At 36.4% G+C, this 25,712-nt stretch overlaps 1 protein-coding gene across 4 annotated transcripts in view; it reads right to left on the bottom strand.

Annotated features, from left to right (window-relative positions):
• The window catches only part of Mapk14 (mitogen-activated protein kinase 14), a 70,654-nt gene that overhangs the window by 13,729 nt on the left and 31,213 nt on the right, over window positions 1-25,712 (bottom strand). For all 4 annotated transcript variants that reach the window (XM_015487627.2, XM_015487624.2, XM_015487623.2 and 1 more), the window contains exons 3-8: window positions 22,114-22,172; window positions 10,736-10,847; window positions 10,069-10,098; window positions 9,686-9,733; window positions 8,649-8,763; window positions 7,992-8,063 (exon numbers count right to left, since the gene is read on the bottom strand). In XM_015487627.2, coding sequence (XP_015343113.1) covers window positions 7,992-8,063; window positions 8,649-8,763; window positions 9,686-9,733; window positions 10,069-10,098; window positions 10,736-10,847; window positions 22,114-22,172 — 436 coding nt within the window. The remainder of the gene's footprint in view (window positions 1-7,991; window positions 8,064-8,648; window positions 8,764-9,685; window positions 9,734-10,068; window positions 10,099-10,735; window positions 10,848-22,113; window positions 22,173-25,712) is intronic.

The following is a 25,712-nucleotide window of genomic DNA, read 5'->3' as shown; positions in this document are numbered from 1 at the left end:
GGGGGGGGGGAAGAGGAGTGGAGGATGACTGTCTGACACCTGTCAGGTTTTTCACATGATTAGCTCCTTTTCAACTTTAGGTCTCAGCTTAAACCTCACTCTCAGAGAGGCCTCACTAGTCTGAGTGGTCTGAAGGCTGGGGAAAGAAGCAGCTCAGTTGGGAACACATCCCTGGTACAGGATGTGTGAGTTGTCAACTCTAAATGAATGAAAAAAATACCCCCACCCCCTTATTCCCGCTCTCAACACCATGCTTGGTGACATCATAGCACTTAGACAGTCTAGAGTTACTCTGTGTGCTCACTGTCTGTCACCTCTTCTGGTCTGCAGCTCTGTGAGGGTGGGGGCCACTCTGCCTGTTCAACATCTGTCCCCAGTACCTAGCTTAACATTTAGTACACAAAGGGCACACAAAATAACAGAGGAGAGGATAGAGCAGGATGAAAGAAAATATTTTTGCTTATGATTATACATGTAAGGGCAAGAGGGTGTAACTTAATAACAATGGCTTCTGCAAGCCATAGTTGCCTAAGTTACAGTAATTACTTATGCAATAGGATGACAGGCATCTTGTTTTTTTTTAACTCCCCAGATCAGAAATCTACTTAAACAGAAGAAATTTCTAGACAGGAATCAACAAATCCCTTCTCATTGCCTGTTTGATATATAAAGTTTTGCTGGAATGCAGCCATGTTCATTTGTTTATATACTGTTTTTAGCTGCTTTCACACTAAAGAAAGTAAGTTACAGCAGAAACCACATGATTTCCAAAGCCTGAAATATTTACTATCTGGCCCTTTAAGAAAAGGTGTGCTGAAGGCTGAGGCAGGAGGATCCAAGTTCAAGACCAGCCTGGTCAACTTAGGGAAACTCTATCTCAAAAAAAAATAAATAAATAAAATAATAATAATAATAATAATAATAAAATGGGTTGGAGATATAGCCCAGTGGTAGATAGATCAACCCTGGACTCAATCCCCAGTTCCATCAAAAAAGAAAGAAAGAAAGAAAAGAAAAGGTATGCTGGGTATGTTTAATTCTAACTTAGACACAAATAACTGTATTCTATAAAAAAACAAGGATAAATTAAAAACAAATCCATCCACATAAGTTATTTCTAACTTTGTCATCTACAAATGACAAAAAGCAGTGTGGTCTGAGGGTAAAATTTAAATACAGCTTTCTTAGTTCAAGGTGTGATCAGAAACTTTTTTTTTTTTTATACCAGGGATTGAACCCTGGGGCACTTATCCACTGAGCCACATCCTCAGTCCTTTTAAAATTTTATTTAGAGACAGAGTCTCGCTGAGTTGCTAAGTGCCTTGCTAAGTTGCTGAGGCTGGCATTGAACTTGCAATCCTCCTGTCTCTGCCTCCTGAGCCACTAGGATTACAGAGATGCGCCACAACATTTTTAAAAACATGTTCATGGGGACAGAGCAGGAGTGGGAGTGAGATGGATATTGTCTTACCCTAACACAATCAGATTAATTATAATGGAAATCAGTAAAGGATTTGTTAATTTCTCAACCTAACAAAAATTTATAAAGTTCTCTCACATTCTCTTTAGGAACACTTAATGGAATTGTTATCCTTCTGAGAAAAAAAAACAAAACAAAACAAAACAAAACTAAACTACTTCAACTCTCAAACAGGTGGTTTTACAATACATACATCAAAATGAATCTATAAAAGCTGTTGAGACTGGTACTGTTGCTAAAAAGACTTCTTTCTGAGTACTCGAAGGGAATTGAATTTAATATTGCCTTTAATGGCCCTAACTTCACCCCACCCTATGTGAAGAAAATGCAGCTCCCACTGGCCATAGCAGCTCACTACACCAGCAAGCTGGGGACCCTGTATCTTTCCCCCTGTCTGCCAGTGTGAATCAACCTCAGGACTGGAGATTCAAACCCCAATTCCTCAGCTTCACATCAGTGGCCCTGGTAACAAGCCACTTTTCTGACTGCCTCAAACTAACATTCCTGAATGAACTCAATGCTTCAACTCACACCAAATATTCCAGGTGCTTCTAAGCTTCCAAGTTCTTATTTATGCAAGTAATAAATGAGAATATCCTCCACTATCTCTTTGTGCCAGGCCTTTTCTCTTCCTATTTACCCTTCAAAATCCTCAAACAAGAACTCTGCCATTAAGTCTTCCTGGATATCTTGAATTTGAATTAATTCTTTTTTCTTCCAATAATCTATTAGTACCTTTATTATACTGTTTTTATCATTCCATTTTGTTTTATAATCAGGGACAGACATTTGTTCAAGTAACTTTTACAACTCACTTTTCACTCTGTCTGATCATTCTGGTTTTGAGGACTGGCACATTTTTACCTTCAGTACATTCAATGGAGTAGCCTGACAAACACTAGCTAACTTGAAAGACTTGCTGTAATATGCTTTTCAACCCCATTCTACCACTTCACGTTGTTCTCAGAACCCAGAATGACCACAGGGTATGGGGAGTATATATACAAAGAAGTAGTCCAGAAAAATTGCTTCATTTAATAATGGCCTAACAAAGATCCACTCACTCACTGAGAAGTGTTTACACCATGAAGAGTATACAAATACAGTGCCATGAATCTGTAAGGGTCATGTACACAGGGTTGATAGAGCATAATAGCCAATGTTTAGGAGATTAGCAAACACATAATATAAAATGAAAATCTAGTTAGTACCTAAAAACACTTGCATGAAGGCAGTCAAAGCATGCAAACCTCAGAAGAAATCACCATGGGTTTTCCAAAAGATTTCAGGCAAATCCACTGAAATCCAGGCCAATCTTCCCACAGGACCAGCTACTGTAAGTCTACTACAATTTGTCCAGGCAGTTAAGGCCAGATGGAGCTTCAAGTAGCTATATAGCAGAGCAAAGCAAAATTTACTACATTATGACAGTTAGCTAATGCCAAAGCAAGCCATCTTTTAGGACAGGTTTAGCACCTTTTCCCCTAGGCAGAAGACCATGTTTACTGTTCGTTTAAAATGGGTTTTAATTATAATGATCATAAAGTCAAATTTTAAAATCATAAATCTCCAGATTTGTGTTTTAAACAAATGAAGAAAAAGATATTAGGCCTTAAGATTATGTTTTAGAGTAAGTTCTCTGTAACAGAAGTAAAAGATAGTCAAAATGAACAGGTAAGGACAAACAACAAACAACAAAAACAAACAAACAAAACCCCTAAGGGTAACAGGATAATTAGAGGAAAAGTAAAAGAGGGATGGATATTCTAATCATTTCTAAGGGCTCTAGGCATATTCCTAGAAAACCCCCACAGGCCACAGAGTTGAAGATAAGCAGGATCAGTAGCGGGACCTGGCTGCTTGTGAGTTACAGTTTTCAATGAAATAAATCCACAAAAGGATAAATTACGGAATCCTTTGGGAGGGCTGAAGTCCTTCTAGTGACAAACAGAATGGACTCAAATGAAATCCAGCCTACTTCCTTCTCTTTTAGGCTGTCAAAGTAGTAATTTTCACTATAACTAATACACACACACACACACACACACACACATTCTCTCTCTCTCTTTCTTAAGATATCCTAGGTTTATCAACAAACCTGAGAAGTCTAGCTTTTTCCAAAAATACATTCTCAATTAAACAACAAAGGGCAAAATGACAATCTAATAAAATATTTTTCTTCTTCAACATTTATTACAATATTTGCTTTTAGAGTCTACCATGAAACTGCTTTTCTAAAATGAGGAAGAATGTTTTAAACCAAGCACTGAAAGTGATGGATAAATGTGACTGAGAAGGGGCACTCCAGCAGCTTGGGCTCAGCTGCCTACATCATCCCATAATCTGGTGAAGTGCACACAGGTGTTCATTATATTATTCTTTGTCTTGTGGTGTGTCTGAAATATTTCATAACATGCTTGGAAAACATCAAAAGAAGAAATGAGTAACCACAGAATTAACGGGACAACTTAATATACCAAGAAAATGCACATGAGCAGAGCAGCAGACATCCTGTAAAGTGGACTATGTGACTCAACAGCCCCATCGTCCTCTAGCAGATGTAAGACCATTTCTATAAAAAGAAAGAAGGGGCAGGGCTTTCATACATGAAGGGAGCTTACTTGATTACTTAGGAAAGGAAATGAACACACCAAGGCTGTGATCTCTGGTAGGAAAAACTGTATTTGACACATAATAGGACTATAAAATTCATTCTCTCTCTGCCTTAAGCTTAAGGATGTGTCAAGTGTCAGTTATAACATCTTCTGACTCACTTATTTCAAAATCAGCATCTGAATAAGTTAGTACTCACCTGAAGAGACATTTTGACTTCTCCCTCCCTATAATATTAAATTGTCAATTATGTTCATTTAAAATACCTTGTCAATTAGGTGTCTAGAAAAGGGCTTCCTTTTTTACAAAATAATAATACTATTAAGCCAGATGGAAGGATTTACAAGAATAGCAGATATTGGTTATGATTTCCCAATAATGTGAATGTAATTAACACTATTGAATTATGGTCAAAATGGTAAAATTTGTTATGTCTACTTTACCACAATAAAAATTAAAATGAATTTTATGTTTTGAATCACACAAAATATTTTCCATAAAGTTAAGTTGCACTAGTCAATTTCAATATCCACACAGGCTAGTGGCCACCAACACTATATTGGACAGGACATTTGCAACATCACAAAAAGCTCTATAGGACAGTTCTTATCTAGAAGCCAAGACTACCAGTTCCGAATACACAATAATTAATCAATAAGGAAAACCAGGAAAAACCTGTGCACTCCAATAAGCATCACTCTCTGGAGGCTGCCTCAGTAATCAGGAGCATTTAAAAATCATCAACAATCTGTAGCTGCATACTTTTAGAGCCAAACCAGCACCTCTTCCAAAGGTTTTGAAGAGATATTCTAAAAATCAAAGGACTGGAAAAGAATAGGATACTGGAAGGAACTCTTTGATCTCATCTGTATCTTAAGAAAAATGACAAAAACTAGTAACCTAAATAACCTTTTCCAGGATCAGCCATTGAAGAAACTAAATTCAACTGGGTTAAATGCTAGTTGTACTCAATCCTCTGCTGCACAAGTTAGAATCACCTGAAGACTTAAATATACCAAATCCTGTGCTCTGACCCACACCAACTGAAGTCTTTAGGGTGGTGCCCAGGCATCTAGAGCTTTTGTGTGTGTGTGTGTGTGTGTGTATACCAAGCCACATCCCCAGTCCTTTTTTTATATTTTATTAGAGACAGGGTCTTGCTGAATTGCTCAGGGCCTCACTAAACTGCTGAGGCTGGCTTTGAACTCATGATCCTCCTTCCTCAGCCTCTCAAGTCCCTGGGATTATAGGTGTGTGCCAACATGGCCAGCTTAGAACTTTTTTTAAAGCTTCCTCAAATGATTCTGATACACAGTGAAGATTGAGAAGCACTGTGCTAGAACATAAGTGATTGTACACTCCAGTCAAAAAAAAAAAAAAATGGCAAACACTTCCCTCTCTCCTTCTTGTCAGGCAACTAAAGCTATATCTCAAAGATGATAACTGATAATAGGAAGATTAAGTATACTATAAATATAAATCCTTCAAATTCAATGTTTACAACCAATGATAATGTCCAGAAAAGAGCCAACTAGAAGGACATGGTGAATTACTAAAATCAGAATTTTCATGTATTAAAAAATGAATCCTGAGCTGGGGTTGTGGCTTGGTGGTAGAGTCTTGCCTAGCATGTGTGAGGCACTGGGTTTGCTTCTCAGCACCACATAAAAATAAATAAAGGCTCACCAACAAATGGTAAAATTAAAAAAAAAAAAAAACTGAATCCTGCCAGGCATGGTAACGCACACCTGTAATCTCAGGCTGAGGCAGGAGGATCACAAGTTTGAGGTCAGCCTGGGCAACTCAGTAAAACCCTGACTCAAAATAAAAATTTTGAAAGAATCTATCTCAATGGTAGAGAACCATTGGGTTTAATCCATAGTACCGCCCCTCCAAAAAATCCTCTATTAAAGTTTAAATATTAGGTATGCAAAAAAGGAACACTTCTTACAGAATGAAAGTTAGCATTCTAAAAGGGCCATATCACACTTTCTATCACTAGCCTGCCAAGGGGATCTATCCTTTACCACCTGCCAAAGAATCAATAATAACAATCATTAATGACTCACAGGTAGATAATAAAGCAGGTGGAGGGAGGGAAAAATTGTTTTCAAAGACCACAATGAATATGATGCATCTACTGGCAGGCTCTGGTCTAAGTGCTGTCCACATAATATTTCACTGAATTCTCACAAAAGCCTGTGAATTATATTTTTACTAGCATTTTATGATTAAGGGAACAGAGACACAGAGGTTAGAAAATTTCCTTAAAGTTACACAGCTGGAAGTAAAAGCTAAGATCAAAACCCAGAATTTGATTCCAGGGCATGGGCTCCCATCAGCATCCTACACTGTCTCTCTGCCACTATGTGTGTCTATGTAGGCAAGTGTGTCTGTGACTGGCCAAACAAAAGCTGGAGATACAGACGCCAAGAAAAGGAAGGGGAGAAGGGAACAGAGGACAGCATCTGCTCCAGGGCAAACCAAGGGGATTACAAATTTCCCCTAATTCTCTCAACTTGGACAATAATTAATATACATATACCAGATTTCTAAGAAACAGATGTAAAACCACTTAAAAAAGATTAGGGAAACACACTCTATTAAACTGACTTAAAATCTAGGGGTGGAGAGTGATAAGGTGGGCTAAATACAGGCAGATTGAACTCTGTATCAATTCAGTAATACTCAGAGAGAAATGAACTGTTTTACCTGGGAACAAAAGTTTTTTTCCAGTTAACACGGAAAATACATTCTGTCTAGCAGAATACAGTTAGAATAGAATTTCTGAACAGACTATATTAACATTAAAATTACAGTTACCATAGAAATATATCCCAAACAATAAATGAAGCAAACTGACATTCTGGTTTGTAATCTTAATGGGTTTATTTAGGTAAGAGGCTAAAACAGTTTTTAGATCTCTAAGCATGACCACATACAGGTAACTGTAGCATTTCTAAAAGTCCACCAAAACCATTTGAAACTCAATTAAATTTTACAAAAGTCCCCCAAACTAATTCTAGACATATATTTTAAAAATCTTTCTCCCCTAAACATCTTCCTCAAGTGTGATTGGATGGGTGTTCCAACAAATTCCATTTTGATGACAATATTACTACATCATGAAACAAACATATAGCAGTTAGGAAAGAGGATGAAATAAAAGGCTATGATGAGCCATAAACTAGACAATAAACTGAGGTTTCGCTACCATGTGGGATAAAGTTGTGCTGCAAAACAAAGGTACATGACATGGTGACCACTTCTTGCTTTTACTATTTGTTGTTAAACAACAAACATAACAAGAGTCAGCAGGTTTGCCATAACAGGGCCCAAACATGGCCTTTTAGTACATAAACCAAACATAACTGCAAGATACCCTTGATTTGTAAAGAGTATCTGTGCTCATGAAGATTTTGTACAGTCAACTAAACCTGTCAATGGGATCTACAGCTTCTCATGAGTTTGCTCAGGTCTTAGAACTGCTGTGGAAAGATTAATATAAGGGACTTGCTGTAAAAAGATGACAGATGAAAGGATTTTTCAGCTTATGAAAAGTTTTTCTTGTTAACAAAAATAAATTAAAGCCTCTTTCCTGGGGCTGGGGTTATGGCTCAGAGGTAGAGCGCTCGCCTAGCATGTGTGAGGCACTGTATTCGATCCTCAGCACCACATAAATAAAATAAAGATATTGTGTCCACCTATAACTGAAAAATAAATAGTAAAAAAAAAAAAAAACCACTTTCCTGGCAAGACAAGCTACTCAGCAAGAGGGCAGAATATCTGAAAAGCAAGAAATTGAGAGCCTTCTCTATAGATAAGTAAAGATAATACACAACCACAGACATTAGAATACAGATAAGAAATAAGAATCTAAAACTTTTTAAAAGGATACGGTCTGTACCAGGAAACAATGTTCTTCCAGTTAACAGCTCCGCCATTATGCATCCCACTGACCATATATCCACTGGCAAAATTAAAGAGAAATAAAAGTACATACGTACATTATCACTATTATTATGCTTGGTCACAAATGGAGCTATAAGTAGAGGTGAAATATTCAAATTAATATTTAAAACATCTGAGATTCAACATTTTACTCATTTCTATACAGATAAATAAGATTGATACCTTCACCCCAGTAAAGAGCTTCACAGGCAGGGTAAGTCTAAACATACTTAAGGGAAAAGAAATAAACTGTTCACAAAGGGGAAAAAGGTTCTCAGTGGTAAAGTAGTGGATTCTCCCAAGTAACATAAAGAGGTTAAGATTATGAACCCATTATCTTCTGCTAGAAGTACTCAAAGAATTATGTTGAAAAAATCTAAATAAATAAAAATTCAATTACTAAATCACAAAGCTTAAAAGCTGTGTATAAAAAAGCTCCACCTCCCCATCTAAGCAAGTAAAATATTTTCTATTTGTAGGCTTTAAAAGGATCACTGAGGGAAGAAACATATTTCTTCCCACTCTACCGCTACTTCTGAGAATCCCAAATGTATCCAATATGGTATTGATAAGGCCATAAATAACCCATGTAAGCAATCAATACCTGTCTGGTTGTAATGCATCCAGTTCAACATGATCTCAGGAGCCCTGTACCATCTTGTAGCCACGTAGCCTGTCATTTCATCATCAGTATGTCGAGCTAGTCCAAAATCCAGAATCTAAAGGGAAGGAGAAAATCAGGCACTGGAACAGGCAAACTGCTAGGACTTTAGACAGGGAAAATTTCTGTTGCCTTGTGAAAAAGGAACAGTAAAGCACTTTCATAAGCAGATCTCCCACTCCATACTTAGAATGCATGGTGAACACACTATAAGAATTTAGAAACATAAAATTACAAGCAAAATAAAAAATGTGACTCCTAGGTATTTACTCAAGAGCAATAAAACATACGTCCATACAAAGGTTTAAAACTGAATATTCATAGTAACTTCAAATAGCTCCAAACTGGAACTATTTATTCACCCTAACAGGTGAATAAATATTCATATTCTGGTATGTTCATTAAACAGGGCAAGAAAAAAGAAGAAATCAAGTTCCAGAGCTGCTTACTCTTTTATATATGATTAATTCACTTATCTCTCTTTTTTTTATTGTTTAGTTGTAACTGGACCCAATATCTTCATTTTATTTATTTTTATGTGGAGCTGAGGATCGAACGAACCCAGGGCCCCGCACATGCTAGGCGAGCGCTCTACTGCTGAAACACAATCCCAGCCCCATAATTACTTGTCTCTTATTTGAATTATTTTGAGTAAGTTTCTAAGATTTTTCCTTTTAGGAATCTATTTAATCTAGTAATTACTGCTTCAGTATGCTTTGATAGTCAGACTATAGTTTTCCTTTATTATGAATAATAAGTCACATTTTTAATTTAACTTTATTTTAAAATGTAAACACCTAATGCCATTATCAAAGTCATTTAAACAGCTTACTCAGACTATGGTTTAAATTTAAAGTCTGATATTCCTAAGGACAATATGAATTTTTCAGATAAAAAGTCATGGCCTATAAATCTGTCCCTGTGAAATTTGTCAGGTTTATCAGGTGAAGTAAACAATCACTGCTGTCGCTTCCTCTTACCTTCAGCTCACAGTCTTCATTCACAGCTAGATTACTAGGTTTTAGGTCCTAGGAAGTAAGTACACAGAAGACAGGATCAACTTTATGATCCATGATAAATTCTCTCTCCAGGTAATAATGAGGATCCAGACAACAGTAAGACCTCATCCAGTTATAAACAGACAGTCTCCATTACATCTAATGTTATGGTATCTAGACCAATTAGCCTTCATCAGGCACAAATTATAAATCTTTCTTCAATCATTCTAACCCAGAGCAAAGTTGCAATGGATCAATAGGTAAATGTAAAAAGTAAGTTTAGACCAAATCTTGGCAGGATGCCATTCTTCTACTCTCCCCACCTTACCGCCCTAGAATAATTTAATCAAAGTCATGGTACATACCCTGTGAATTATATCAGCTGAATGAATATACTGCCAGAGAGGAAAAAAAAGTCAGTTAAATGAAAGTTACTTCCAGCCTCCCACTGCCATATTCTATAGTATATTTCCAGCACATTTTAATGAATCAGTAAGAACTACTAGCTCACAGTAAAATAACATCAGTAAAATTATCAATGATATATATATATATATTTATCATAACAATGATTTCCACAGACATTGACTCCACTCAATCTTTCAACCTATCTTCTGGCTGGCACTTTGGGACTCAATAAGGATTCAAAGTTGCTAAATATCAAACATGGTTTAATTTTACAACACTGTTTCTCTGCTTGAGAAATTTTTTAAAGCTTCAATATTATACTAATCAGATATTAGACTGTATCAATAAGTTATACTTTTAGATGTAATATTGAAAAGTCCTTCTCTCTCTGATACTCATACTGAGGTATCTCTGGAGGGAATGATACGATGCCTAGACCTGCTTTAAAATAACCTATGGCTTGAGAAACACCACAGAAACAAGGTTGGCCAAATGCTGGTAGTTATGGTCACTGAGTGAACATGATGACATGTGATAACGTGTGATTATCTGTTTTAAGCCCTAAATGGCAGGAAGGGAAGGAAGGAATTAATTTCTCAAAATTATTGCTGATATTGTCAATACCTTTAGACCTCGGAGAATTTGGTAGATAAGGAATTGAACGTGGTCATCTGTAAGCTTCTGACACTTCACTATGTTGTTCAGATCTGCCCCCATGAGATGGGTCACCAGATACCTAGAAATGAATGAAGAGTTACACAATAATCAAGAACCTGTAGGGAAATTCTTATCTTCACAAGACTTTCCAGAGTTTTTAAGGAAAGGCCACCCATTAAGTACCATAATGATAAATAAAAGCTCAACAAATTCTTGGGGGGAGGTGGTAGCAAATTTTTAACCCCACTATTCTAACTTTACCACCAGCCATCTAGTCTAAACATTTTTAAACTCATTTCTACTTGATCTATCTTTTCCCAGTTTCTCTAGAGAAAAAGAAGGAACACAATTGATCTGTTTGACAGGACAAGGCATTCCAGAACTCCCCATAGGTGTGGTACTGGTTATTAAATCTATCTTTATATGGTAAGAAGAGGGAATGATTATATTCAAGTCCAACAGGTTCACCACAGAAATTCTAGACACAATGCCTTAACCCACTTATTACTGCATTACACAGTATGGGAACACAAAAACCAGACTGGGACTAAAATCACTTTTATCTTTAAAAGTGTTTTCCTTCCTCCAAAAGGAATGAAACTTTTTTCTGTCACAATTTTCCTAAAGGACTATCATCATTCGTTCCCAATTTCATGAAATTGACAGGATTTCACCGATCTGTAACCTTAAGGTTAGATCTTAGCATTTCATATTTTTAAAACTCACATGTCTATATTGCCTTGAGGAAAAGGAGGACTCTAGACTCTTTATCTAAGGAGTAAATTAGATATTCTCTCTCTGTCTGGTCTCTGAGGGCTGGGGATTGAACCCAAGGCCTCATGAATGCTAGGCAAGTCAATTACTCATTGAAGTGTTTTCATAAAGGTAGTTCTGATTCAGAGATATTCCAAGCACAACATAACATGACCAAAGGCAGCTGGCACTGATTCTGTGCCAAGCACTTTGTAAGCATTTTTACTCCCAACACCTCCATAAGGTAGGCCCTACCAGCATTCTCATTTCACAGATGAGGAAACAGAAACCAAGGATTAGTAAGTACCTTGCTCAAGGTCAAAAGGATCAATAATGTCAGGAGTTGAGTCCAAACTGTCTGACCTCAGAGAGCACCATCTCAATCCCAGCACATATTGCCTCCAAAGTTTTCCAGCAGACACAGAATTTACACCAAGAAAAAGTTACTTTTAAAAGTCTTATAGACGTCACAAAAACAGGGAATCATTTTCTTCAGATAATTTCCTTAATAATTCTTAATATTTATTATGAAAGTAATCTTCAATAAGGAAGAAGAAATCTGGCAAGAATATAGCAATATCCTATCCTAATCACCAATATATTTTTAAACCTCAAATTGGCACATAATCTGATAAAGAAGAGAATTCTATGAATAATTTTTTTGTGCTTCTAGTACTGGGGATTGAACACAGGCCTTGTGCATGGAGACAAGTGTTCTACTACTTAGCTAAACTCCCAGTCCTGGTTAGTGTTCTGAAATTAGGACTTTCCTTAAAAACCTGGGATAAATGTTGCCATAACAGTAACATCAGTTAAATCCAAGGCTCAGGCCAGGCCAGGCTCTGTGGCAACACAAGTTTGAGGCCAGTCGCAACTTCATGAAACCCTGTCTTAAAATAAAAACAAAAAGGGCTGGTGGTGCAGCTCACTGGTAGAGCACCTCTGGGTTAAATCCCCAGGACCAAAAGAAAAACGGGGAAAGAAAAGAAAATTTCAAGGCTCAGGCTGAGGAAGATAAAATCCAATTTCAGTCTTATAAGCACCCAACTTACAATATTCTACCATTCTGTATTTTCTCTCAACCCCTTCCCCATTAGAGACCATATTTTATCACTAAAATTTCCAGAACAAGGGTAAGACTGTCAAACCATTATATAAGTACAAAAAATGTATCAGCCTATATGGTAATAACTATCAAGCATTGCTAATAGGCTACAATGAAATCTACTGAAAAGCATTATTTATGTCAGAAGTCTTATAGGAATCAACCTAATCCCTATGTATTGTTTCCATGAGACCCAAAATCCAATTCATGAACATCAGTTCTCAAATTTCAACTCCCATTAGGAAGATTTCCAAAATAAATCTTGTAACAGAGGACAAAAGCAAGCATCATGCACAGTTACTGTTTATGAGAGACATATGGAGAGGAAATGTAGATGGTCACATTTTTAAAGTCAATTCCAGGGCTGACAATGTGACTCAGTAGTACAGTACTTGTCTAGAATGTGTAAGGCCTGGGTTTAATCCACAGAACCACTTAAAAAAAAAAAAAAAAGTAAATTTCAAGAGGACATTAATGGAGAGTCACATAATTTCAATTGTATTTGTTTCGGGAAAGTAGATTTAATTACATTTTAGTGAAGACATGCCTAATATTGTCACTGCCCTAAAAATCTAATTCCCAAAAATCAAATTCCTAAAATGTAATAAAAATCAAATTCCTAAAATAAATTAAAGAAGGCCTGACTTGAGTACACTTGGAAAGCTGTGTTCTCCCATCTTTGAAAAGGAATTAAACCAGTCTTTGTTAGGCCGAAGACTGAGAAGATGATTTTATGGTCTGATATAAATCTTGTTTCTCACTTGTGAAGATGGTCTCCTTCAAATTTAATCGAAGTATGAAGAGCATAAATCACATTTCTCAAAATGAGTCTTATGAGTACTGTACCAGTAAGGAGGCAGAACCCTGTAATAAGTGGTTTTCAGTACTCCAGACGTGCCCCATTCTATGGCCTTTACTTACCAAGCACTCTTGGATAATACCCGTGCGTCAAGATCTCCCCCTTTTAAAAGCATGATATGATTAGAAAGAACCTATGTAGAAGAAAATCTCTTCTATATCTATAGATCAGTATCTCTACCACGAATCAGCCCTATTCAAAACAATTATAAGGGCACAGAGCATTTCTTCTATCTTTAAATGAGTATTTAAAATAATATTGACAATTTGTAACCACATGCTTCTGAGACTCATCCAGATACTTGGGACTCAGTCCAGTCTATTCTCAGCACAGGGGGCAGGGTGCTTCTTTAAAAACCTCAGATCATGTCACTCCTTTCCTCAAAGGCTCTCTACTGCACTCAGAGTAAAATACCCAATCCTTTCAGTGGCTCACAAAGCCTTTAGATCCTCCAGCACTTGGCCCCCAGTCATCTCTCTGACTTCATCCACTTCTCTCTGATGCTCTTAATCAGCTCCACACGGACTTCTTGCTCTAGTTCCAATAAAGAATGCAGCGTTCTCCACAGGACCTCTGCAATGACAGTTTCTTCTGCCTGGAATGCCTGTCCCCTAGATATCTACAGATCTAATTCCTTTAGTTCTTCCAATTTTTGCTCAAAATTCACCTTTTCAATGAGGCCCATCCTTACCCCTCTATCTAAAATAGCATCTCTCTCCCTGTCTTCATACTCCTTTTTTTCTTTTTTTGCTATACCATTATTGCTTGCTAATATATCTAAAATTTCCTTTTTTCACATGCTAATTATTATTTCCCTGTACAATGTTTGAGTAGGATATGGTTTCGTTTTTTTCTGTACAATACCTAAAGTACCTAGAACAACATCTGGAAGATAGACAGTAGGCACTCAATTACTACACAACTGAATGACTCAAGACAAGTCATTCAGCACCACTAGTAAGATAAGGCAAGGACATATTTTATTAAAATATGCATGCCCAAGATCTTATCTGTTAAGCAGACCAGATTGTTCTAATGTGTAAGGGGTGGAAGAATTATCCAGGAGCCAAGAGGGCAGCTTAACAAGCTTATTTCACAACACTGTTCTCACTTGAAGCAACAATTAACAGTGCCCTCTACATTACTGACATTGACTAGACTCAGTGTTCTATAGTAGAGGATAAATTCAAGAAAGCTAGTACTGAGCATGCTATCAGACAACCAAATTGTCACCCAATTATATAGCACAAGGTCATTATGACAGCACAAGGTCATTCATTCAATCACTCCATATTGTTGGGCACTGGGAATGCAGCAGTGGAAAAGACAGATGAAGAATTTGAGAGGAATGCATATATAAATACAGTCACAACAGCATGTTTTGAACTATAAAGGGGACATCAGGTGTCAGAGAATACACAGGAGAAGATTCCAACATGGACCGAGGAAGGAGTAAATTAGACAAACATTTTGAAAGACTCAAACCTTAAGCTAGGCCTTGAAGCTTCTTTACTTTTTTTAGAGAAAAGGGTGGCATTTTACGAATCATATTAGTCAAAAACTGAATGGTATTTCCTTCCTTCCTTGTCTCAAAAAACAAAACAACAAAACAAAAATGCTTGCAAACATAAATGTTAAGAGAACAAACTTATTCATCTTTCTCCTGGGCCATTTCTCTTCCTGTATTACTTATTTTGAGCACTCAGTCCAATCTCAAATAATAGAAGTATTTCTTCTGTAAGGCCAAACAACTGGGCTGGATATTTCTTTCAGTGACAGAGGAAGGCATAATTTCCAAGCAGACAGGCAGACACATACATGTGCACTCATAAGAACAAACCAGAAATGACTGATGTTTCATTTTTACACAAGTACCAAAAAAAATGAATCAATGGTTATCTATTTTGTTAACACTCTTCATTCCATACAAACCTCCTCTCTGTACACTTTATACATTTCATTCATCCTGTCTCTGAAATAAATTTCAACCTCCACATCCTAGCTTTATCTTTGTGTTTCTTCAAACACATTACCTTCTTTACAGCCATCCCTATAACTAAGCTTCTCTAACATTATGAGTTCTCTTTATGTTGTTTGGATATTACAGATTTGACTTGATCCTTTAGTTACTTAGGTTAAGCATTTATACTTCTTCTCTTTAATAAGTCCTTGAGCCACTGGACAACAGAGACGGTCTTTGGTTTCAGCATTTTACATAGAATCTAACACAGTGGTTACTCAAGAAGGTTAGTAGACTTTCAAATGATAATCACAGCCTTGGATCAAGAAAAATGTGGTGAGAATTTAGAGCCAACAGACCTGGAATGGATGCAATTTTATATGTATTAGTATACAATTAGGCTCATCTCTCTCAACCTCAGTTTCCTCAGCTGAAATTAGAGATGATATCTACTTCACAGGGGTTGTTGGGTCAGATGAGAAAAATCACCTGCAAATCCTCTGTAAAACATAAGATGCTATTGAAAAAAATAAAGCAGTATTATAGAACTGCACATCCAAAGATACTTTTTCAAAAGTTCACTCACTTGCATAAGACCATGCTTTGGAACAAAGAACACAGATATAATGTCAAGAATTCAAAGAAAATTGAAATCAGATATTAATAGCGAAGAACATCATTATATTAATTTTAGTTCCAGGAAAACTTTTAAATTCATTTCAGATTCTTAACTGGTATACTCATCCAAAAAGATTTCTACTGTGTTAATAAGGATCTAAGAGAAAAACTGCCTCTGCTAAAATTAAGTCCTTTTCTTCCATTATGGAGTGTGTTGTGTGGGGAGGAGAGAGAAGATTTTAATTAAGTCATACCTCAGAAAAGTAAGAGCTTTCATCCTTTTTCTCAATCCCACCCTCAATGCTTACTGCCCTTTGATGTCTTCTCTGAACAACCTCCTTACTAAAGTTTAGGGTATGAAGCCCCAAATGACCTAGTCCTTCCCCATTCCAGCTTTATCTTTTGCCGTATCCAACTCTTTTCCTACCAGCCATAGATACCATCTTTGCCCAGAGATGTCTCTTGGCCACTGGATGAACTTGCATTTTTCTCCTACCTCTCCAACTCCCACTTCACCTTCAAACTCAGTGTATGGTTTTGTTTGTTTGTTTGTTTGTTTTTTGCCAAGGCTCCCTGAAGACACCCCATGTGGGGAGATGGCCATACTATGAGTTCCAATAGCACTCCGTAACTATTATGGCAATTATGGCAATTCTTACATTCATCTGCTCAGCCAACAACACTTGAGTGCCTGTTATTATTCTAAGTAGTAACAATTTAGCAAAGAAGAAAACAAATTGAGTTTACAAGCAGAGGAAGGAGCCAGACAAGAATAAATACATGATGGTAAAATTTGCTAAGAACAAAGTAGGAGCGGGGCGACATAGCCCACACCTGTAATCCCAATAGCTAGCGAGCCTGAGGCAGGAGTATCGCAAGTTCAAAGCCAGCCTCAGCAACTTAATGAGGCCCTAAGCAACTCAGTGAGACCCTGTCTCTAAATAAAATTCAAAAAGGGCTAAGGATGTGGCTCAGTGGTTAAGCACCCCTGGGTTCAATCCATAGCATCCAAAAAAAAAAAAGGAACAAAGCAGGGCAAGAAGTAGACAGTGACAGCAGGGGGCAAAAAAAAAAAAAAAGGAAAAAGCTTCTGAGGAAAAGATCCTTGAGTAGGGTCCTGAAGGAAATGAAGGAGCCAGTCATGTAGGTATGTGAGAAAAAGTGTTGCAGGCCATGGTTAGAAACCAGCACTGAGGTCCCATTGGGAATGTGGTTGTCTGTATCCAAGGAAGAACAAGAAGCCAAAGAGATCAGAATGGAGAGAGGACAGAAAGAAGGTTACATGAGACTAGATGAGGGTGCACAGGATCAAATCAAGCAGGACCTCTCTGAACTTACCACACTGTATTTCGTTCTATCTTTTAAATTGTTCTTCTCTTCTGTGAAGGGCCTCAACTCAATGATCAGGATTGTTGTATTCCTCAGAGATTAATACTATGACTAGAATAAGGTGGATGTTCAAATATTTATTGAATACAATCAATAAAATGTAAATCTAGAATTCCCTTTACCAATTCCATTTATATTGAAATGAAAAGCTAACTTATTAGTTGAACAATCATTTTTAGTAGGTGGGAGGCTGAGCTGGGGGCTCATGAGCCCTACCAGCATTCACTACAACCAAGGCTGCTGAGTGGGCTGTTGTAGATTTTCTCAAGATCACAGGATCCAAGACCCCACTCATTCCATTTCGCTCTTAAGAGAATGAAGCAGAGATAAAGAATTCAATGTAAGAAATTCCCTGGAATGGGAAGGTGCAAAACGGGAAAAGTGGCAGAAGACTAATTTTCACTAACCTATGACAACATAGTTTTTCTGAAATCTGAGAGAACAGTTTCCATAAATAGTCTCAAAGCTTTCCACTGCTAGATCAGAAAACCACTATAGTAGGAAGAGGCAAGGGGATGTAGCTCAGTGGTACAGCAAGTGCCTAGCATGCTCAAGGCCCTTGGTTTTGTTTCTTTTGTAGTTGTTTTTGTTTTGTTGGATTTGCATATTATTTATTGAATATGGCACCAAAAATACAGGTAAAAATCAACAAGTGGGACTGTATCAAGTTTTTAAAATTTTGCTTATCAAGGATACAATTAACAAAGTGAAAATGTGACCCACAGAATAAGAAAAAATATTTGCCAACTCATTTATCTGGGAAGGGGTTAATATTTAAAATATATAAAGAACTCCTAGAACTGTGGGAATTAACAAGTATAGAGTTTTAGTTTTGTAAGAAGAAATAGTTCTGGAGAACAGTGAAGGCCCTGGGTTTGATCCCCAGTACTGCATTAAAGAAGAAAAAAGTGTGGGGGTGGCAATACTATTATTGGGAAAAGTTGTAACTTAATACTGAGCATAGGTCTGAATACTGGCTATTTAAAACTTTTACATATCTACTGATAACTAAATATTTATAGCACAAATATGCATATATATGTATTTATAGCCTCCTGACAAATATTGCCATTCAAGAGCCATTCAATGATTTGCAATCATTTAAAAAAATCTAGATATATCTTTATATAAATTTGCCACCTATACAATCATATCATATAGCAGTCAAGAGCACTTGTTAGTCTCATCTTTTAACTCCGCATTTTCCAAACACTATCTTCACTTATTAGATTGAGTAACTGTACATTGTTCCTAATGAACAAAACTCACTACCTATTGTTCCTTTCTCAAAGGTAGAGTCTTACAAATGAAGTATTCAGGGTACATCTTAACCTAGAAATTTAAAACTTGGTAAAAATTTAAATTGTGTGATAAAATGAAAAGTGTTAACTGAAACATAAAGGCACAAATACACAAAACACACGATTAAAAGTGAACCATACATCTGAAAAGTAATTAGAGATTTGCTAATTAGTACAGAAAATCCATGTTCAAAATTACAGTCTGCTGTAAATCTGGCAGTGTGCAGAATGCTCTAGCCTTCAATGTGTTTGGTTTGGCCAGAAGAGTGAGTTTTGTTTGTTTTGTTTTAATGTGAATTTGAATGCTTTTAGGAGGTATAGATATATTTTACCACAAACTCCACCACTCACAGTTATATAACACTGAGCCTCATCTATGTTATTTGTTTAGCCTTGAAGATAGTTCAATTTGCAAAGCCTACAATTGTAAATAAAGTTGTTTAGTCTCTTACACATATTCTAAAATGACTTTGGGGGCATCAAGTGCCTGGATCAGTGGTAGAGCACTTGCCTAGCATGTGTGAGGCCCTGGGTTTGATCCCTAGCACCACCAGAAACAAAACAATAATAAATACTGAACAAACCAAAAAAAATTCTAAAACAACTCCAGAAAACACTGAAATAGCTACAATATTAGAAAAGCACTATTTTTTTTCAGTGACACAAACATCACAAAAGGTGAATAAGACATTTCTTAACAGCAAGCTCATCTTCTATTATTACTATTCTATATACTCATACATTCTATTATATATACATTATACATACATGTATATTATATATACATTCTATTATATTCATCATTCTATTTTCAGAGGTTTTCTGGGATCAGGAATCAACTGCCTCATTTTTTACTATTTCACAGGGAAGTCAATGGGGCCTAAAGAGGTAAAGTGACTTTCCAAGGTCATACAAAATTGGATACAAAAATATTCTGAATGTTTCACCCAACTGTTTTCACCCAGGGTTCTGAGCCTGTTCCCACCAACTGCTAGGTATTTTGCACAATAGTCAGTAACCAACAAGTAGTACTGAGATTTACTTCCAAGAGATGAACTTAGTTGTTGCTAGAGTTGAGAAAAAAAAGCTGATGCCAACTCAGCAGTTATGGTGCTTGTTGAATGAATGGATGGATATATGAATCAATACAACTTTAATGTAGTTGGTGAGCCCTCATTTGGATGAAGAAGCCAAAGGTGTTATAATCCAGTTCCAGAATACCTAATTAAGTCAAACTTCAATATTTGCCCAAGCCAGCAAATCATGTTTTCTTTATTTGGTCAAATAAATACATCTTTATTAAATTTAAAATTTGGGATAGAGCTCAGACCTAACTCAAATGTTTTCCAAAGTAACTCACAAACATGTTGCTTTACTACCGTATTAGAGAGAACATCGAAAAACATTATTTTGCAACATTCTCTTTTCCAAGCATAGCCAGCAGCAGGTCTCAACAATTTGTGTCATACATGCCTCTGGGAGCATCCAGTAATATTTGGAAGCCTCCATTATGGTGCCAAAGAGAACTGCAAGAAACACAGCTTATTATTGCCTATTTTTTCCTTTGCTTGTTTCTTAAACTTACATCAGCAGATTCAAGGTTAATGTAGCTAAGGAGTCTTGTGAGTGGACCAAATTCTGCTCTGTCCTCTCCTCGTCATACCATGTTCCAAGTATTAAAAAAAAAAAAAAAATTGTAGTTGTAGATGGACAGAATACCTTTATTTTGTTTGTTTATTTTTATGTGGTGCTGAGGATTGAACCCAGTGCCTCATGCATGCTAGGCAGGTACTATACCACTGAGCTACAGCCCCAGCCTCCCAAGTAAATTCTAATGGTGGAGAAATTATTTTTAGCTACCTTTCCTCCTTCTACCATTTCATCTTCTTCATTTCTTTTCCCCCACAATTTCCATAGAAAGAACTTATGAGCTCAAGCATATTCCCCAATTTGTTTTGTGGGAAAGGATCAAATGATGTTTATACACAGCACAGGATAAGACTGGGAGAAAAAGTTAGGTTCTGCACTGGCGGCAATGGGAAGTGCTACAGTTTGAATATTAAATGGCCCCAAAAGGCCCAAGTGTTAAAGGCTTGGACCCCAGGGTGGCACTATTAGGAAACAGTAGAACCTTTAAGAGATGGGGGCTAGTGGGAGATCTTTAGGTTACTGAAACATGCCCTTGAAGGAAACTGTGGTACCCCAGTCCCTTCCTCTTCTGCTTTCTAGCCATGAGATGAGCACTTTTGCTCTGACATATACTCCCCACCACTGCCATCCAGAGGAACGACCACCAGATGCCTAAAAGCATAACTACTAAAACCATGAGCCAAAATAAACCTTTTCTCTTTATAAGTTAATCAGGCATTCTGTTTTAGTGACAGAAAGCTAACATGGGTTAAGGAAAAGCAGTCATGATCTACAATTCTGTTTTGGCTTTTACAATAATCATCCTTTCCACTTAGGAGTGTCAAAATTTCAAAAGAAGCAAATGTGTAACTCTGTATTAAAGGTGTTCTGTCTCTCTTATGACATCTATGAACTGGGGAGATGCAAGGTAGGTAATTCAGATACTGGAGAGAACAACACTAGCAGAGGGTTCGTACACGCATGGAACATCTGCTTGGATGTGTCTTGCACTCATGAGCACACCTGGACAATGGGATCAGGAGCCAGTAGATGAATGCTCCCCATCTGAGATACAGTATGTATAGCTTCTCAGATGCTGGCAGTTTCCAGCCCAGTTGCCCAAGTGGACCAAATCATTAACGTATTCTTGTAGCACCTTTCTCTTCTTCCCTATTTCATTTTACCTAGCCTTCCCCTCATGGTTCCTCAAACTTTCAAGCTCCATGTTCTAGGGGATCCCAGGTTAAAACAATAGTCACAAAATTGGGAGAAATCTTTCTCAACTTGTAGGGTATGCCCTTGTCCTGGTGCAAAAATCTTAACACCTCAAAGATCAGCATGCGGTTCTAGTATTATTTCCCCATGCACATAGGATAAAAGAGCAAAAAGCTTATATGGAACTAGGCTCCATTATATTTCTTGAAGAGTACCTCGGAAAGTTAGACAGGCAATTTGAGAAGAAAAGTCACAGGGGAAACCCCCTCTACTCTCTTCTCCATGGAACTTTTGTAAGGACTCTCCAAATGGGATACAAAAACCTGAAATGATGAAAACACTAAAATGTGCACACATAATATGCATCTTCTGTATCTACCCCAAACCCCCAAAGAGCCGGATAACAGGAATGAAGAATCTGTTGAAGTCCTGTATAACTACCAAATGATTCAGGAACAGAAACAGGTTGCTAATCCTCCTCCAGCTGAGGAAGGCAAATGCAAAAGATATACTCACACATCATTGAATTCCTCCAGAGATCTTGCAGGTGTAAACACATCCAACAGACCAATCACCTATTTAAAAGAACATAAATATTGTACAGTAAATAAATATTGAATTTATAATACCCATCAAGTCATAAATTGTTTACATTGGATAAATTCCAAATCTAGTCACCTAAATTAATAAAATCACAGCATCATATACTTAATAACTCCAACTGTCTATCCTATTTTGTCATCTAAAGTCTTTTTTTAAAATTTAGTCACATAAGTCAGTAGTTTCTCTGAAGGAAACAGGATTTAGGATTCCTGCCTTATGTATGTATTAAGTCTAATGAACAAACAAACAGGAAAAAAGTCATGCTCCTCCAATTATTGTCATAGTATTTTGTTTTTTAAAACATATTTCATAGAATTATGGCCTACAAAACCGACATTTTAAAAAAGTATTATCTCAGTATACTGTTGATGTTATTCTAATAATCTAAGATAAATTTCTTAATTATCAGATATTGAGATCAAATAATTTTAAAATGAAAAAGGAAAAGACTATCTTTATACAAGGATAAAGCAAGGAGCTATGCAAAACTCAGTAACACATGTCTTTGAGCAGATTTTTCTGGTCATAGATTTATAATACTGATTTAATCACATACAGTACCCCCCGTTTCACCAGTTCCACTGAAAACCCAGACTGCTCATTTCAACAAAATTAGACACTAAAAACAAGAAATACCATAATTTATTTGTAATATGCCCAGCCAGTTTTAAGGCTGTCTAGATATGAAATGAACAACAGCTAAACGACCCTCATGAAAACCAAACCATGACTGTGGCTTCATTTGTATGTTGCTCTAAACAATCAAGTTAAACAAATATCTCCAAAAGTAAGACAAAATACTCAAAACACTGTCATAAAAAAATAAAATTTTTATTTTTAACACTATCATGAAAAATAATACTAAGTAGGATGCTACTTCACTCATCCAAATATCAACTTAAAAAAAAAAAAAAACTTTTATTTTATTTATTTACCTTTATGTGGTGCTGAGGATTGAACCCAGGGCCTCACACGTGCTAGGTAAGTGCTATACCACTGAACCACAACCCCAACCCCAAATATCAACTTTTAAAAACAAATTCAATCATACAACCTGAACATGAAGGGGAAGAGGTGAGGAGGTCCTTGGAATTCAAGGATCGCTTTTTAAGTCTATGCAAATTGTTCCAAAGGAAAGACACAGAGTCACTTTTCAGACCCTTCACCACACAATTATATGCAAGAAAACCAAAACTGCCTATAATGGTAAGCCATTACAACAATCCTTAACATTTTGTGATATTTTCTTTGATTCTTCTAATGTGCATAAGTTAAATTGGGATTATACTGTGCATAAATTTATATTTCCTACCTTTCTACTTAACATCTACATAACTTATTTTTCATGTCCTTATTATTCAGTAATATTTGTATACGCTGTATTTATTATTTCTATATACCATATTTTAACATTAATATTTGGTAATGAATTTGGTTTCTGAGCTCCATTTACCTCAAATTAAAAGCATGGAGCTTCATTGCTTATTTTCATAGTACTGTGGGGAAGATTAAATAGACAAGGTATCTGAAGGCGACTAGGGCAAGGGACTAACCAGCTGAGGATTGCCTACATACACAGTGATCATAACCCATAGAATTTCATTAAAAATTACAAAGTATAACACATACATGAGCAAGTTTTTGAAGCAGCTACTTCCAGTAACAGAATTTGAAATGTAAAGCTAAACTATTCAAATGATTTGCTATAAGAAAGCGAAAAGCTTTGTATGATTTATATGATTTAATTTTAAGACGTACACCTAACACTGCCTTGGAAAAATAATACAGAAAAGCAGACTAATAAATAACACCCTATCAAAATCTAATTTCCTAAAAAGGAAAATATTTACAATATTTAATGTATTTAACACAAGCACACCAAAACAACAGTATGAAACTACCCAAGTTACATCAAAGTATTTTCTGTTTGTTTGCTTTGTGGTGCTGGGGATTGTGTGCCAATTTAATAAAAATGTATTATTTCTATGTGTCATCCTTTGGATTATTATAGGATGATCATTAGAAATATTTGTTGCATAAGTATCATAAATGTACATTCTAAAAATTTCCAGGGCCCTGCACATGATAGGCAAGTGCTCTACCAATGACATTACGTGGGGGTGGGATGTGAGCTTTTGCAAAATACCTTTCTTACATTAATTGTATTTATGAAGTACAAATCCTAAGGAAAATATTGCAAAACATAGGCTTCTCAGCTTTATCTGGAGAACACTTTAGAAATATTCCATATATATTAATTTCTCACTTCTTAAATGGAAATTCCCTTTCAATTCAAGTCATATTTTAGCCTATCCCCTTAATCCTGCCATTATCTGGTTTCAGTCACCTAAAAGTAACCTAGGATTAAAATTTTTAGAATGTACATTTTTGATACTCATGCAACAAATATTTCTAATGATCATCCTATAATAATCCAAAGGATGACACACAGAAATAATACATTTTTATTAAATTGGCACACACCCCAAAATAAACAAACTCTACAAAGGCAATATTTAATATCTTTTAAAATAACCACAACAAAACAACCACAGGGTTAATCACAGTAAGGTCAAATCTAAGCTTCCCCAATAAAACTTCTGGAAGAATTCCCATAATTATTTTTAATTTAAGATGTACAGATCTCGAGGCACATAAGTTGGCAATCTAAGTAACTGCCCAGACAGCAAAAGGATGCAGCTGGCAATCTGCTTCTAATCACCCCTTAGAGCAGGTGTTAATGAGGCAAGGTCAAAGGTTCAATCAAGAACGGGCCAACTGACTTTGTTCAGAGGAACTATCACAGTCACAGTAGTCATCCCCTAACTCCAGTCACCTATGTAATAACTGTGTGGTTGTCATTTGTTATCATTGATAGAAATAACTCAAGATGAACTACCCCTGAGGTCAGAGGCATATCTGTGTAAAAGATTACATATGTATCTGGCCCCTAAAAAAATCTGTCACCAACAAAGTTTTCAAGAGTTTTAAGCTGTTGGGACTGCTACCTTTGGAGGCTGCGCAGCTAGCTAAAAACCAGATGGCGACTCAAAGCAGTCATTAAAAAAAAAAAGAAGAAAAAAAGAAAAAGTATAATGAAGAAGAGGAGGATGTAGGAGAAGATTCCTTTGAAAAATCCTCAATTAAATCTACTAGAAGATTTGGTTCTTCACTGTGTAAAACTACTTTTACATTGTAAGCACCTCACAGATGTTGACAGAACAGACTACAAGGCAGAAAATGTTCTTCATGAAGTCAAAGTCTTCTGGCCTCTTCTCACCCCCGCTTCAAATGTGTCAAGAGAATAGAGAACCATGAGACATTCAACTATGTGCCTTCTTTTGTTCAAAAATACAAGTCACTAATATCTAAGTTTAGATGACCCTCTACTGATAGAACCTAAACATCTTAATATAAAAAAGATGGATAGCTAATAAGCAAGGTGCTTAGAAAACAATTTATATAAATTAAAATCCTGTTTTTCATCAGCCCTCTTTTTAAAAAAAATTTTT

This window comes from Marmota marmota, unplaced genomic scaffold (assembly GCF_001458135.2).
Source record: "Marmota marmota marmota unplaced genomic scaffold, marMar, whole genome shotgun sequence".
NCBI lineage: Eukaryota > Metazoa > Chordata > Mammalia > Rodentia > Sciuridae > Marmota > Marmota marmota.
This window is presented reverse-complemented; position numbering and strand designations above follow the sequence as displayed.